The following is a 14,140-nucleotide window of genomic DNA, read 5'->3' on the forward strand; positions in this document are numbered from 1 at the left end:
GTTAAGCATAACCCGAAAAAACACGAATTATTGTTTGCATTTTTCGGCCCTTTCTATAACCATCTATTACATAACGAAAACTTGCTAAGCCCGATTGCAAAATTACAAAAATGATTTTATTTTTTTGTCTTGTAGCCCCTGTTTAGATAAACACTTTAATTATTTCAAGAAATACCGTCAAATTTTTTTTTTCAAAATTATCCAATTAGATCGAAAATGGTTTAACTTTTGCCGTTTGCAAAAAAAACCACTACATTGGTTTCAAAATTTCGTTATTTTTTTTCTTTTTCAAGCATTTCAACGCATTTTTCAACTGTTTTTGGTATTTTTTTTTGAAAGAAATAATGATGTACTGCAGTGAAAATTTGTGAAACCCAGTTATTATTATTATTAAAACAATAAACAATTATTAAATTGTATAGAAATTGACATTATTGTGTAGTTTTTTATTATTAAGAAACAGAATTCGAGGTTTTCATTTCATTATAACACTTAATTAATTATTTCGGAAATATCGTAAAAATAAAATTTACAGTTTTTTTTTGACTGTTTAAACTTGTTTAAACTCTAATTTTGTGCGTTTTTCGATAGATCGAACTAAAAAACTATCTAGTTTTTCATATGTTTGAGCACATAATGTAAATTGAGCATTTTTTCCCACCATTTACGTATGTTTTTGAAATAAAAAATGATGAAGTTTTGCGAAATTATTGTGTCAATCCCGGTTATGAAATCGTCATAATTCGATATTGATATTAATGTTAACACGTTTTATTTATCTAAAAAATGCAAAATTTTGTCAAAAATAACTCAAAATATTTTTTGAAACTTTACAAACTCAAGCCTTTTAGTCACGGAATATTGTGATGAAATTTTTGCTTTTTTTATAATAAGGTAGGTAAGTCTCGGAAGTATTGTTGAATAGAATATTATTTTTTACCTTTTTCAAACGTTTTAGCGTTTTTTCATTCACAGATTAAAAAGTCACCTCTGGCGTAGAACGCGAATTATTTTTTTGCATATTGTGTTCAGTTTAGTAAAAATTCATCTGTTAACCAGGTTTTTTAAAATAAAAAATAAAAAAATAAATAAAAAATTAAAATAAAAGAATAAAAACAGTAAGAGTACAATTTTTTGTAATTTTTTTATTGTGTTTGTTTTAACATTTTTATTTCCAGCTTCTGCGCCTATGCCTCAGGACGGTGAGGTCAACTACAAAGACTGGGTGTTCATCAACTACACGTTCAAGCGGTTCGAAGGTCTGACGCAAAGAGGGACCCCAACAAAAAAATAAACCGCACTTTTATGTGCGCCAACAAATCGGCAGTTAATCGCGCTATAACGAGCACTTATTTTTAGGAAATATCGTGAAAAATCACACCAGAGTGCTTCGATTATGATTTTCTCGTCTTTTCAATAACTGTACCTATCCCGTAGTTATTTTCTAAAAATAAGTAACTTTGTGTATTATAGGTCTGAAGCAGTTTTCACACTGTTTGCTTTGAGCTGTGAGAAGCTACGTATCTTTTGTTGTATTTACACTGATATCTCGTTAACTTGTGTTATTGTAAATATTACGAAAATGACGAATTGTTAGTACAAAATTGTTGCGAAACTACTGCCAATTATTTATGTGATGATGTGTTGCTTCGAGGGCGGGCGGTCCGAGGGATATTTTTGTACCTAATGATTTTTTCCCTATCATTTTAAATACAACAGAAGATTTTTGTGTATATGTTATTTTTTGTTTATTGTTACAAAGTGATACGTTTATTATTTACTTGTTTTTTTATTTATAGACAATGTATTTCTTGATCGCGCGTCAAGAACTATTTTGTATAACTCGTGAAGGACATGAACTAATTACACTTTTTACACCTTCATGATTCTGTCAGTGAGATCATATTTTTGCAATTTTTTATTTCAAGACGAACGAGCGTAGTCTAGTAGGCGGGTTTAGTAATTTTCGTTTAGAGTGACCTGCGACGTTTGACAGGCAGTACCGCCAACTGTGTTTCAAGGTTCATGGCCACTCTGATCATTTTATTAGTTGTTTTGTTCCAAAGAAGCACATATGAACAATTGTTTTTCACTAACCAATTAGATTTTGTGGAAGTGTATGTGTAGTTTTGCAAACATATCGAGCAGTTTTTTGGCTGTTAAACAGTCTGGTGTGTATGTGAGGCAGTTGGTAGACTTGGAAATTTTATAGAAAGTATTAATGTTAAGCTTGTAGCTCTCTATGCACCTTTTTTTTCAAATTCGTTTAACTGGTGCAAATTAGCTAGATTATTTGTCTGATTTGTTATTTATTACATTGGTCTCGCTAACAGGACTTGTACATAATATATTTACTTCCAAAAATGTGTATAACAAAGTTTATTAAACTATGTGCTTTAACCCGTGTTTGGAACTCCCGCCGGCGTGTTGCCAACCTTTGGTAACTTCCCATTCCTTTTATGGTAAATTTTTAATTAATTTGGGGGCCCAATCTAACTAATTGTTACCTAACGGAGCGGGGGACAGTTTTTAGGACGTTACGTTTGATTTAAAATCCTTTAAAACAATTAAAAAATCAACTTTTTTATCCGTTTGGGGAATTTCAAGCGGCACGGTTGGCAACACGTCCAAATATGGCCGTCTGTTGTGTAAAAAAGTGTTTAGTTTTCCTCACCTAATTACCAAAAAAATCCTTATCTTATCAAAGTAATGCGGTAAATAGCTTCCGGATAAGCGACTGAACGCACTCATTATAAATAAAAACCAATTCTCGCGTTTTAAACACCACCCAAGTGAACGCCCATTTGCTGGTACAAGTGCCCCACTTTTGGGCAAATTGCCGAAATGGAGGATATTTTCCAGTGGTGCAGGGACGGGAATGCCCTCCAGGTGCGGGTTTGGCTCGATGACACCGAGCACGACATGAACCAGGGGTGAGTTGTGTCTTTGAGGTTAGTTTAATGGCATTGCCTAATTTGGTCAGTGGTGTGGCCGTGTTGTGTAATAATTGGGTGTGTGTGGGTTTGTTTGGTTTTTACTGATTGGTGATTGTCTTAGGGATGACCATGGGTTCAGTCCGCTGCACTGGGCGGCGAAAAGGGGGCACACGAAGATTGTGGAGATGCTCTTGCTCAGGGGGGCGAGGGTCAATGCCACCAATCGGGGGGACGATACGCCCTTGCATCTGGCGGCTGCACATGGGCACAGGGAGATTGTGCTTATGGTTGGTATTTTATTAATTTATTAATATAAGAGTAATAATAAGTCTGAAGACTTACAAGGTTGTCACTTTATCGTTTGACTTTTTACTAAAAAGAGTTGGAAAAAATTATCATCGTCACGGTTAGGAAAATTAAAAATTATTCCTCAACCATTTTTAGGAATTTTTTTTTATGTGCTTTTATAGAATGTGGGTTTTAACCTACTTTTTTTCAAGCGAATACACTATAAAAGTACAACAAATTGAGACGTAATCCGAGTACACGTTTCTCATTAGAAAGCAGTATTTTTTTATGTATCTAACAACTCAGAATGAGAAGGAAACCAAGGAAAAAGTGAAAAAATTATTGGCAAAAAATAAGAACAATCATTTGCTGAAGTTGAGCTTGCAAAAAATAAACAAAATACTTTAATTTTTTTGTTGTTTCTTCTAAATTAAACTATTATTAGCTCGCAATTTATTTAATAGTTATCTTATGTTAACAATAAACTGGTTAAAAAAATTTGTATTTTTTTTACTGAAAGTACTTAAACCTTCAAATAACATGCAAAATAAAATAACAGAAACCTTCTATTCCTATTAAATAAACAAGTCATCAATTTTTTGATTTATGTGTGATTATTTTTTAATCAATTGTACCTACCAAAAAAATAAAGAAATAAAAAGATAAATTAGTAAGTTGTGTAAAGTTATTTTGCAATTACTGATTTTTAGTTTTAAGTAGCGTTGTTTGTTTTATAGTAATGTTTAATGTGTTATTGAAGGTCCTAATAATTTTTCTCAATGATACTAAATTAGAATTTACAGTTGTCGCTCAATAAAAAATGCCTTTTACTACCTCTCCATATAAATACAATCTTTGATACTGAATTCATAAAACAATAATAAAAATAATAAATAAATTAAAATATGTAATTACTGATAAGTACATCGTTTTACAACTCATTAATTATTTAATAATAATAATAATAATATTATTATTTAATAATAAATGGTATCGATTTTATAGATGTTAACTTGTTTTCTTGAAAAACTTGTAGCAGAAAAATCATTTAAATTCGGATTGTAGAAATTTTGGGATTTTTAGAAAATTATAAAAAACAAAAACACTACGTGGAAGTGACAATAAATGTTTTTTACGAAAGTGTTTTTGGCTCTAAAATAAATCATTTTATTATTATCCGAAAACTTTTGATTAAAAATTATGAAGCTTCGTCTCTCTTAATTTTAAATGAGTTATTCTAGATATGTACTTACTTATGATCATAATCAACAAAAGTGATGAAAAAATTTTTCGATTATAATAAATTAAATGTTGAAATCAGCTGTTCCAGTTCTATTTTTTTATTTTTAATAAAATAATTTAATTACATTTTTCTGAACTTCTCATAATTCGTCATTTTAAAAATGTTTATTATGTTGATCGATTTTGTCAACTTTTTGAATAAAACGCCAATTGTCCATTTAATAAATCTAGTCTGATAATGGACAAATGTTGGGAGCTATTTATTTTTATTTGTTTTTTTTTATTTTAATTTTAATTATCTGAAAATTCTCGTGTAGATTGAAATACTCAGCACTTTTCCTAAAATACTGTTAACAAGATATAAACAAGGTCGGAAAAAATAGTCGACTACCGACTCAGGCACAATAATATCTTAAAAAAAAATTGGAAAATTAATTTTATGTAATACTTGAAACCTAGCATTTTTTGTTTAAAAGCCAATGTGTAGTGGTAATCCTCTTAAAAAAACAGCAATTTACGATGAAATCAACATTAGTTTTTTTACAAAGAATGTTTTAAAGAAACAATTTGCATCTATTGTTTAAATTGTTTATTTCATTCTATGCACCATAATATACAGAAAATAGTGTACTTTAATCAGGAATTCCACTCCAAATCATAAACATTTAGCTATTTGTATATCTATTACTAGTCAAGTCAAGCTATATTTCAAAACTACTATTTTTTTTGTTTTCCCATGACTTTGTTTAACTTGGAATCAAATTTATTTTCGTCATGGACATACTTTAAAAAAAATATGTTTATAAACATACTTGAAATTTTCTTAAATTGTATTTGACAATTTTTTTTACTAGTTCGGTCTATTTCTTTCGTACTGCGAGTGACGTTTTTTGTTTTTATCTTTTGGAGCGCATTTTTTTCACTAAACAATGAACAAATTTTTTTACATTAGGAGTGAAATAAATGGTAATTTAAAGGATTTTAAAAGAAAAAAAAATGAATATAAATATTTTCATTGTTATTTTTTTATTATTAAATAATAAATAAATAAAAAAAATTATTTATTTTTTTATTAAATTATTTTTTGATTCAGGCAATGTTGATCTCAAACTTCGAACTTGTAACTCTTAATTTATGCAGGATAATTTTTTAAAAGAAGGCACTTATTTATCTTAGAAAATAATGGAATTTGAAAATTTCGACAGAGGTCGATTTTGACTTTTTTTACTGGGCAGTTTTCTAAAACTAATTAGACTAGTTTTAAAACGCATATGTGGTAAATAAAAACAGTTTCCAACACTTTCAGCAAACTTAATGCTTTCACTATTTCAAATATTTTCATCTAAAAAAAGATTCTAATTGTCTAACGTTGACCTTCCAAATAAATTTTATAAATTTTTTAATTTGTAGAGCTGTTCTTCCATTTTTGGAGAACTTATGCTAAAACTGTGACTTAATAATGTTTAATAAAAACCAATTAAATCTTAAAATATCATCTTAATTTCTAAACAACTCATTTTTTTATAGTTATTACGTCAAAGAGCTGACGTAAATTTCACAAACGAACACGGCAACACTCCTTTACACTACGCCTGTTTTTGGGGATACAGAGAAATTGCCGAAGATTTGGTCCATCATGACGCCAAAGTCTCTCTTGCTAACAAATATGGAGACACTCCACTTGACAAAGCAAGAGGTAAATTGAACTCTTACTCAACAAAACAAAATAATTTTTCGACGACTTCATTTTTTTCTAATCGTACAAAAAATTTGCACATTTGTAATATATTTTTAGTTGTGGAAGTTAGTCACTGTCTTCAACCACCTATGGAAAAAACTTTCTCTATTTAGAATTTAATATTATTAGAAAAATTACAGTGTTCAACTCGTGAGAATTTTGCGACTCGAGCCGAAGGCGAGTGAAGTAATGCATCCGTGCCATGTGATATATATATTATATATCAGGGATGCGTAATCGGTCTATAATTTTTTTGTTATGCGAAATATTATCATGCCGTTTTTCCTATTCGACTTAAAGTCCACAAACTGAAAATATTTTTATTGTACACAGGTGTTGTATACAGGGTGGTGAACTAAAGTTATATGTTTTTAAATGGAACACTCTATATATCTTTGCATGATTAGATTCTACGCAAGAAAATAATCTAACTTTATACAAACTATTATGGGTCTATCTCTTTTCGTTTCGAAATTATTCAACTTTTCGTTATCAAAAAGACCAATTTTTGAAAAATCGCTGCAAAGTCGCCTGTGAATGTTTTTCGGCAAATTTGCAACAGAAAAATTCTGAATACCTTGTAGTTTTAGGAAATAGTCGACTTTTACTTGAAACACGGAAATAATGTACAGAGTATGCCAAAACGCAAAAAGTTGAATAACTAATTTTTTTTAATGGAACACCATGTATTTCTTTACATGTGTCGATTACATTTTTCATAAGCTTTCTATTGATATACGGTTTTTATAGCAAATTTACAATATTTCCTAAAGTGTTCAAAAAAATAAAAAATATTTTTTTTATTTATTTTATTAATAATTCTTAATGAGTGAAATTTATTTATGTATCAGGTAATAATTAGATTACTTGTGTAATTAGTCACATTAGTACATGTCAAAAAATTAATTACTATTTGACTATCAAAGTTTAGGCTAACAAATTTTCTTGTAATAAAATATATTTTTTTGAACAGTTTCGAAAAATATTTTAAATTTGCTATGCAAACCCTATACCGTTAGAAAGCTTATCAAAAATGCTTTCGATACATTTAATAAAATACAGGATGTTCCATTTGAAAAAAATGAGTTATTTAACTTCTTGCATTTTGGTACAACCTGTATATTATCTGCGTGCTTTAACTAAAAGTTGTCTATTTACTAAAACTACAAGGTATTCTGAATTTTTCTGTTGCAAATTTATCGGAAAATATTCATAAGCGACTTCGCAGTGATTTTTCAAAAATTGGTCTTTTTTATAACTCATAAATATCTCCTACTTTTACGGAATATTTAAATTTGATTGTAACGAAGTCGTCGAAAAAACCATGTGTACAAATATCTATTTTTTTATGTAATAATCACAGGCAATTTGGCGAAAATCCTCCACGACATGGCGGTCGAATCCGGGCAAGACCTCAAAAAGATCATCTTCAAAGACCAAAGTTGGCTGGGCCTGAAAACCCGCTCACGTGACGCCACCCTCTCCCGTCACAAAGGCATCAACATTAAAGAATTACACCAACGTGAAGAAATCGCCTCAACACCCAGTGGCGTAACATACAGAGGAACATGGCAGAAAAATGACGTTGTTGCTAAAATCTTAAACATTCGCGAGGTTACATCGCGAATATCGCGCGATTTTAACGAAGAATTTCCGAAATTGCGAATTTTCTCGCACCCTAATATCCTCCCAGTGATTGGTTGTTGCAACAGTCCGCCATATTTGATCGTCATCAGTCAATATATGCCACTCGGATCGCTTTACAATGTTTTGCACGAAAGCAGCGGAATTGTGGTTGATAATGCGCAAGCGTTGCGATTTGCTGTTGATATTGCACGAGGCATGGCCTACTTGCATAGTCTTGAGCGTATTATTCCAGAATATCGTCTGAATAGTCGTCACGTGATCATTGAGGATGATTTGACGGCGAGAATCAACATGGCCGATGCTAAATTCTCCTTCCAGGTAGGCTTGCTAGATCTATTTTTGATAGCAATTTAATGGAAGAATTTTTTAAACTGAAGTTTTATTTCTTACAAATTTATTGGCGCAATCGGTAGTAACTTTATACGTTTTAACTTCGTGTAATTACAATGAAAAAGTAGAAAGGCAGGACCTTTTCAAAATAATACTCATAAATAGTAATAAACTTGTGTAATTTGAAGAAGTTGAAGTAAATCGTAATTTTTCATTAATTTAAAGCTGAAACTCCTTTGATCCTCTTTTAATTCAAGATATCATAATAACAAATTTTTTCTACAGCCGTCAAAAAATCGTGACATTTATGCATGGTTACCTATGCGCGAAGTTTGACGTTTTTTCACTGTGAAAAAATATTATTTTTTCACGGTTTCACAGTGAAAAAATAATATTTTTTAACTGTGCAGGCAACTCGATTTTTCAGATCATTTTGTTCCAACTTATTTCTGTTACAATTTTAGTAACACGAAAAGACATCAACAGCAACCGAAATGAAGAGACGGATCGATAATGAGAGGTAGTTTTAAAGGTTTTATAATTATACAGAACAATATTACAAAACAATAATAATAGATATTTACTTTGACATATGAAAATTAAATGTGCATGACGAAAACGTGCCCCCGTTTATCCTTTCAACATCGCATAAAGGGCCCAGAGTGTTGGTGGCTTTAAGGTGGTAGACTTTTCTTCCAAATACGCCAACAAAACATTTTCCGTTACTTGATCAATCTTTTTCATAGAACACCACTGCCGAAACTGAAGATACGTTTTTTCGTACTGCGGTCTTGATTTAGCAGGCAAAAGATTCGACACTGCCGCGCTTGCAATTGCATCTATTTCGTTTTCGCTGCTAAAATCCATCACACTTCTTCAACAAAAATACCTATTGTGACAAATTTTTCGCAACTATCACTTTTATTTATCATCGTAACCATGCAAGCAACTCGATTTATCAGACCATTTTGTTCCAACTAATTTCTGTTACTTTTTTCTTCATCTGGAGGCTGTAGAAAAAACGTTGTTTGTATTTCGTGGCGAAATTCATGTTTTAATGGCGCCTTCGAATGTCTTTTAGGTCTCGACCTGGCGGTCTCGACTAAAATAACATTCTCAGGCGCCATTAAAAAAACACTCATTTCGCGCACTTAATACAAAAATTACTATTTTTGTCGTTATTATTCTTATTTTAATATTATTGTATACGTAAATGTTGGTTCATAATAATTTTATTTATGAAATAAATTATCAAAATCACATTTTCTTTACTTGATTTCGTTATAGTTATAACAAACACATTATAATTATCTTCTTAATTTTTTCCAATTGGCTTAGCCTCGGATCTCATAATTTTTGTCTTTTAATGCAGTGAAATCTCTCTTAAAGGACACCTCCTATAAGCGGACATTTTCTGTTGGCCCCGTTTTGAGCTAATATATTTTAAATAGTATTGTTTCTCTTTTAAGAGGACTCTCCAATAACCGGACGCGGACAATGTAATTCTGATCTTTAGAAACAAAATCTCTCCTTTAAACGGACAGTATATCACGCACCTGTGTTATTAATAGTTATTATTATGACAATCCAACAGTTAATTCAGGGAATCACATAAGTGGGTACATGTTTTATTTTAGTGTTATTTCATTCTTTTATTCAGCGTTGTTATTATGGCAAATAAAACTAAAAAACCTTGTGGTAACATTCAAAAAAAATAAATTCTCGATTGTTTACTCTAAAACAAACAGAGTGTACCTAATTTTAGCAAAGGAATTTAAAATAAGAAAAACCCAAACAGCAAAAAATGAAGATTAATAATAATAATAATAATAATAATAATAATAATAATAATAATAATAATAATATAATTTATTTCCAAGAGACTTATTAGTCTGTAGTGGACAACTAACAATACAATATATCAAAAAAGAACAAAATTGTAATCTATTGTAATAATATTATATTTAGAAAATTTTCTTAAAATATTTTCCAAAACATTTACATAAATTTGGTAGAATGGACACCAAATAATACAACAATATCAACATGGCCGATGCTAAATTCTCCTTCCAGGTAGGCTTGCTAGATCTATTTTAAATAGTAATTTAATGAAAGAATTTTTTTAACAAAGTTTTATTTCTTACAAATGTAATTGGCGCAGTCGGTAGTAACTTTATCCGTTTTAACTTGTAGTTACAATGAAAAAAGCTTGATAAATCAAAGTTTCATTTATTAAAAAAGTAAAAAGCAGGACCTTTTCAAAATAATACTTATAAATAGTAATAAAGTTGTGTAATTTGAAGAAGTTGAAGTAAATCGTAATTTTTCATTAATTTAAAGTTGAAACTCCTTTGATCTGCTTTTAATTCAAGATATCATAATAACAAAGTTTTTTGTCATTATTCATTTTAACTGTTATTGTATACGTAAATGTTGGTTCATAATAATTTTATTTATGAAATAAATTATCAAAATCACATTTTCTTTACTTGATTTCGTTATAGTTATAACAAACACATTATAATTATCTTCTTAATTTTTTCCAATTGGCTTAGCCTCGGATCTCATAATTTTTGTCTTTTAATGCAGTGAAATCTCTCTTAAAGGACACCTCCTATAAGCGGACATTTTCTGTTGGCCCCGTTTTGAGCTAATATATTTTAAATGGTATTGTTTCTCTTTTAAGAGGACTCTCCAATAAACGGACGCGGACAATGTAATTCTGATCTTTAGAAACAAAATCTCTCCTTTAAACGGACAGTATATCACGCACCTGTGTTATTAATAGTTATTATTATGACAATCCAACAGTTAATTCAGGGAATCACATAAGTGGGTACATGTTTTATTTTAGTGTTATTTCATTCTTTTATTCAGCGTTGTTATTATGGCAAATAAAACTAAAAAACCTTGTGGTAACATTCAAAAAAAATAAATTCTCGATTGTTTACCCTAAAACAATCAGAGTGTACCAAATTTTAGCAAAGGAATTTAAAATAAGAAAAACCCGAACAGAAAAAAATTATGAATAATAATAATAATAATATAATTTATTTCAAAGAGACTTATTAGTCTATAGTGGACAAGTAACAATACAATATATCAAAAAAGAACAAAATTGTAATCTATTGTAATACTATTATATTTAGAAAATTTTCTTAAAATATTTTCCCAAACATTTACATAAAATTAGTAGAATGGACACCAAATAATACAACAATATCAACATGGCCGATGCTAAATTCTCCTTCCAGGTAGGCTTGCTAGATCTATTTTTAATGGTAATTTAATGAAAGAATTTTTTAAACAAAGTTTTCTTACAAATTTAATTGGCGCAGTCGGTAGTAACTTTATACGTTTTAACTTGTAGTTACAATGAAAAAAGCTTGATAAAACAAAGTTTGATTTATTAAAAAAGTAAAAAGGCAGGACCTTTTCAAAATAATACTCATAAATAGTAATAAACTTGTGTAATTTGAAGAAGTTGAAGTAAATCGTAATTTTTCATTAATTTAAAGCTGAAACTCCTTTGATCTGCTTTTAATTCAAGATATCATAATAACAAAGTTTTTTGTCATTATTCATTTTAACTGTTATTGTATACGTAAATGTTGGTTCATAATAATTTTATTTATGAAATAAATTATCAAAATCACATTTTCTTTACTTGATTTCGTTATACTTTATAACAAACACATTATAATTATCTTCTTAATTTTTTCCAATTGGCTTAGCCTCGGATCTCATAATTTTTGTCTTTTAATGCAGTGAAATCTCTCTTAAAAGACACCTCCTATAAGCGGACATTTTCTGTTGGCCCCGTTTTGAGCTAATATATTTTAAATGGTATTGTTTCTCTTTTATGAGAACTCTCCAATAACCGGACGCGGACAATGTTATTCTGATCTTTAGAAACAAAATCTCTCCTTTAAGCGGACAGTATATCACGCTCCTGTGTTATTAATAGTTATTATTATGACAATCCAACAGTTAATTCAGGGAATCACATAAGTGGGTACATGTTTTATTTTAGTGTTATTTTATTCTTTTATTCAGCGTTGTTATTATGGCAAATAAAACTAAAAAACCTTGTGGTAACATTCAAAAAAAATAAATTCTCGATTGTTTACCCTAAAACAAACAGAGTGTACCTAATTTTAGCAAAGGAATTTAAAATAAGAAAAACCCAAACAGCAAAAAATGAAGATTAATAATAATAATAATATAATTTATTTCCAAGAGACTTATTAGTCTATAGAAGACAATATATCAAAAAAGAACAAAATTTTAATGTATTGTAATACTTGAAAAAATTTTTTTTCAAGAAATTATTCATAAGTATTGTTCCAAATAATATCAAGCTACTACCTCTTTAATAAATTCTTTTTAATTTATTTCCGCGTATAAATTATTATTTCTCTTAAGTGGACACCTCCATCAACCGGACAAAATCATGTTACCGTCGGTGTCCGCTTATAGGAGATTTCAATATATTTGCTGGTAGAATTGTCAAATACCATTTATTCAAGACCCATTTTATTTTTAAATGATATAATTTTTAAAATAAAGCATACTTTACTTTCACAACTTATAAAATTACGCCCAAATAGAGAATTTCAAAAATTAATTTGTTTGTTGCAAGTGAATAACTTAATGCCTTCTTTAAGTTTTCGCCCATTAATTAATTAATTCTCCAATTAATTTTTGTCAAAAATAGTCAAATCAACGTGTGACTGTTGCGAAGACGAAAAAAAACAATTTGATAAAAATTACTGCCAAATTTACGAGCTAGATTTTTCAAAAATTTAAAATTTCAAAAAATAGAAAGAAAATTAAGGAAGGGGATAATTTTGAGATTTTTTTGAAGAAAACGCAAATGTCAATGTTTGCTATAAACATTTACATAGGTACAACCTTTTTGAGATGAATTAATTTATCAGTCTTACATACATATTTTTTTTACTATTTTCAATTTTCCAACCCTTTTTTCAGGAGAAGGGTAGGATTTATCACCCGGCCTGGATGTCTCCCGAAGCGCTCCAGAAGAAAATCACCGATCGCAACTGGGAGGCGTCCGATATGTGGAGTTTTGCGATTTTGTTGTGGGAGTTGGCAACGAGGGAAGTTCCCTTCGCTGATTTGAATCCTATGGAGGCTGGGATGAAGATAGCTTTGGAGGGATTAAGGATTGCCATAAAACCGGGGATTTCCCCACATTTGTCCAAGTTGATCAAGATTTGTATGAATGAAGATCCGGGAAAAAGGCCCAAGTTTGATATGATTGTCCCAATTTTGGATAAAATGCAACGTTGAGCAGTTGGCTGGGTAAAGTTGTAACCGACTAAAATGATAGTGTGCCTTGGATATTGCCTTCTATTAATTAATACGCTGACATTGTGTTCTAACCACAGCTTTCTTGCTTAACGGAGGGAAAATTTTAAATTTGAATTTTGAATCTCTAAATGGCGCCTCCAATAATCGAGAAAGATGTGTTTTCTTTTTAATTTGTATTTAATGTTTTTATTTAATTTTTGTATGTATTTTATTTAGATGTGCTATACTATACATAATTTTTTAATGTATTATATTTATTAATAATTTAATAACTATGACATGTTAATACTTTTAGGATATTATATTTTAATAATAAAATGTAACTGTTGTTGGTCAAGAATTGGTTATCTTTTACCCAAAATTGTTTGACTGAAAATTACTACACTTTTTCGGTTTGTCACAATTTAATTTTTGCAATTTTCATGAAAAAAAAATTGAAAATTGCTCAACTAAGCAAAAAATGGGGCAAAAAATTTTAGGGGGGAGCAAAAAATGGCGCAAAAAATTTTCGGGGGAGCAAAAAATGCGACAAAAAATTTGAGCAGCGACAAAAAATGGCGCAAAAAATTGTTCGTTTCAAAATAAAATAAAATTTTCGAAGGGACAAAAAATGGCGCAAAAAATT

General features: G+C 29.7%; 2 protein-coding genes across 4 annotated transcripts in view; both read left to right on the forward strand.

Annotated features, from left to right (window-relative positions):
* trc (tricornered) overlaps positions 1–2,400 on the forward strand; it is a 41,512-nt gene extending 39,112 nt beyond the window's left edge. Inside the window, exon 7 of the mRNA XM_064359705.1 lies at positions 1,179–2,400. Coding sequence (XP_064215775.1) covers positions 1,179–1,294 — 116 coding nt within the window. The 3' untranslated portion in view covers positions 1,295–2,400. The remainder of the gene's footprint in view (positions 1–1,178) is intronic.
* A 137-nt stretch (positions 2,401–2,537) lies between these two features.
* Positions 2,538–13,855, forward strand: Ilk (Integrin linked kinase). 3 transcript variants are annotated; one of them, XM_008198630.3, is made up of 5 exons: positions 2,592–2,951; positions 3,058–3,223; positions 5,994–6,162; positions 7,568–8,169; positions 13,174–13,855. In XM_008198630.3, the coding sequence occupies exons 2-5, from the start codon at positions 3,122–3,124 to the stop codon at positions 13,492–13,494; spliced, it is 1,194 nt and encodes a 397-aa protein (XP_008196852.1). In that variant the 5' UTR covers positions 2,592–2,951; positions 3,058–3,121; the 3' UTR covers positions 13,495–13,855. The 3 variants fall into 3 exon arrangements, with proteins under 3 accessions (XP_064215106.1, XP_008196852.1, XP_966719.1); XM_961626.5 differs by having other exon boundaries at positions 2,592–2,933; XM_064359036.1 differs by lacking the exons at positions 5,994–6,162; positions 7,568–8,169; positions 13,174–13,855 and having other exon boundaries at positions 2,538–2,951; positions 3,058–3,196.
* The last annotated feature ends 285 nt before the right edge of the window (positions 13,856–14,140 follow it).

Source organism: Tribolium castaneum, chromosome 1 (genome assembly GCF_031307605.1).
Source record: "Tribolium castaneum strain GA2 chromosome 1, icTriCast1.1, whole genome shotgun sequence".
Taxonomy (NCBI): domain Eukaryota; kingdom Metazoa; phylum Arthropoda; class Insecta; order Coleoptera; family Tenebrionidae; genus Tribolium; species Tribolium castaneum.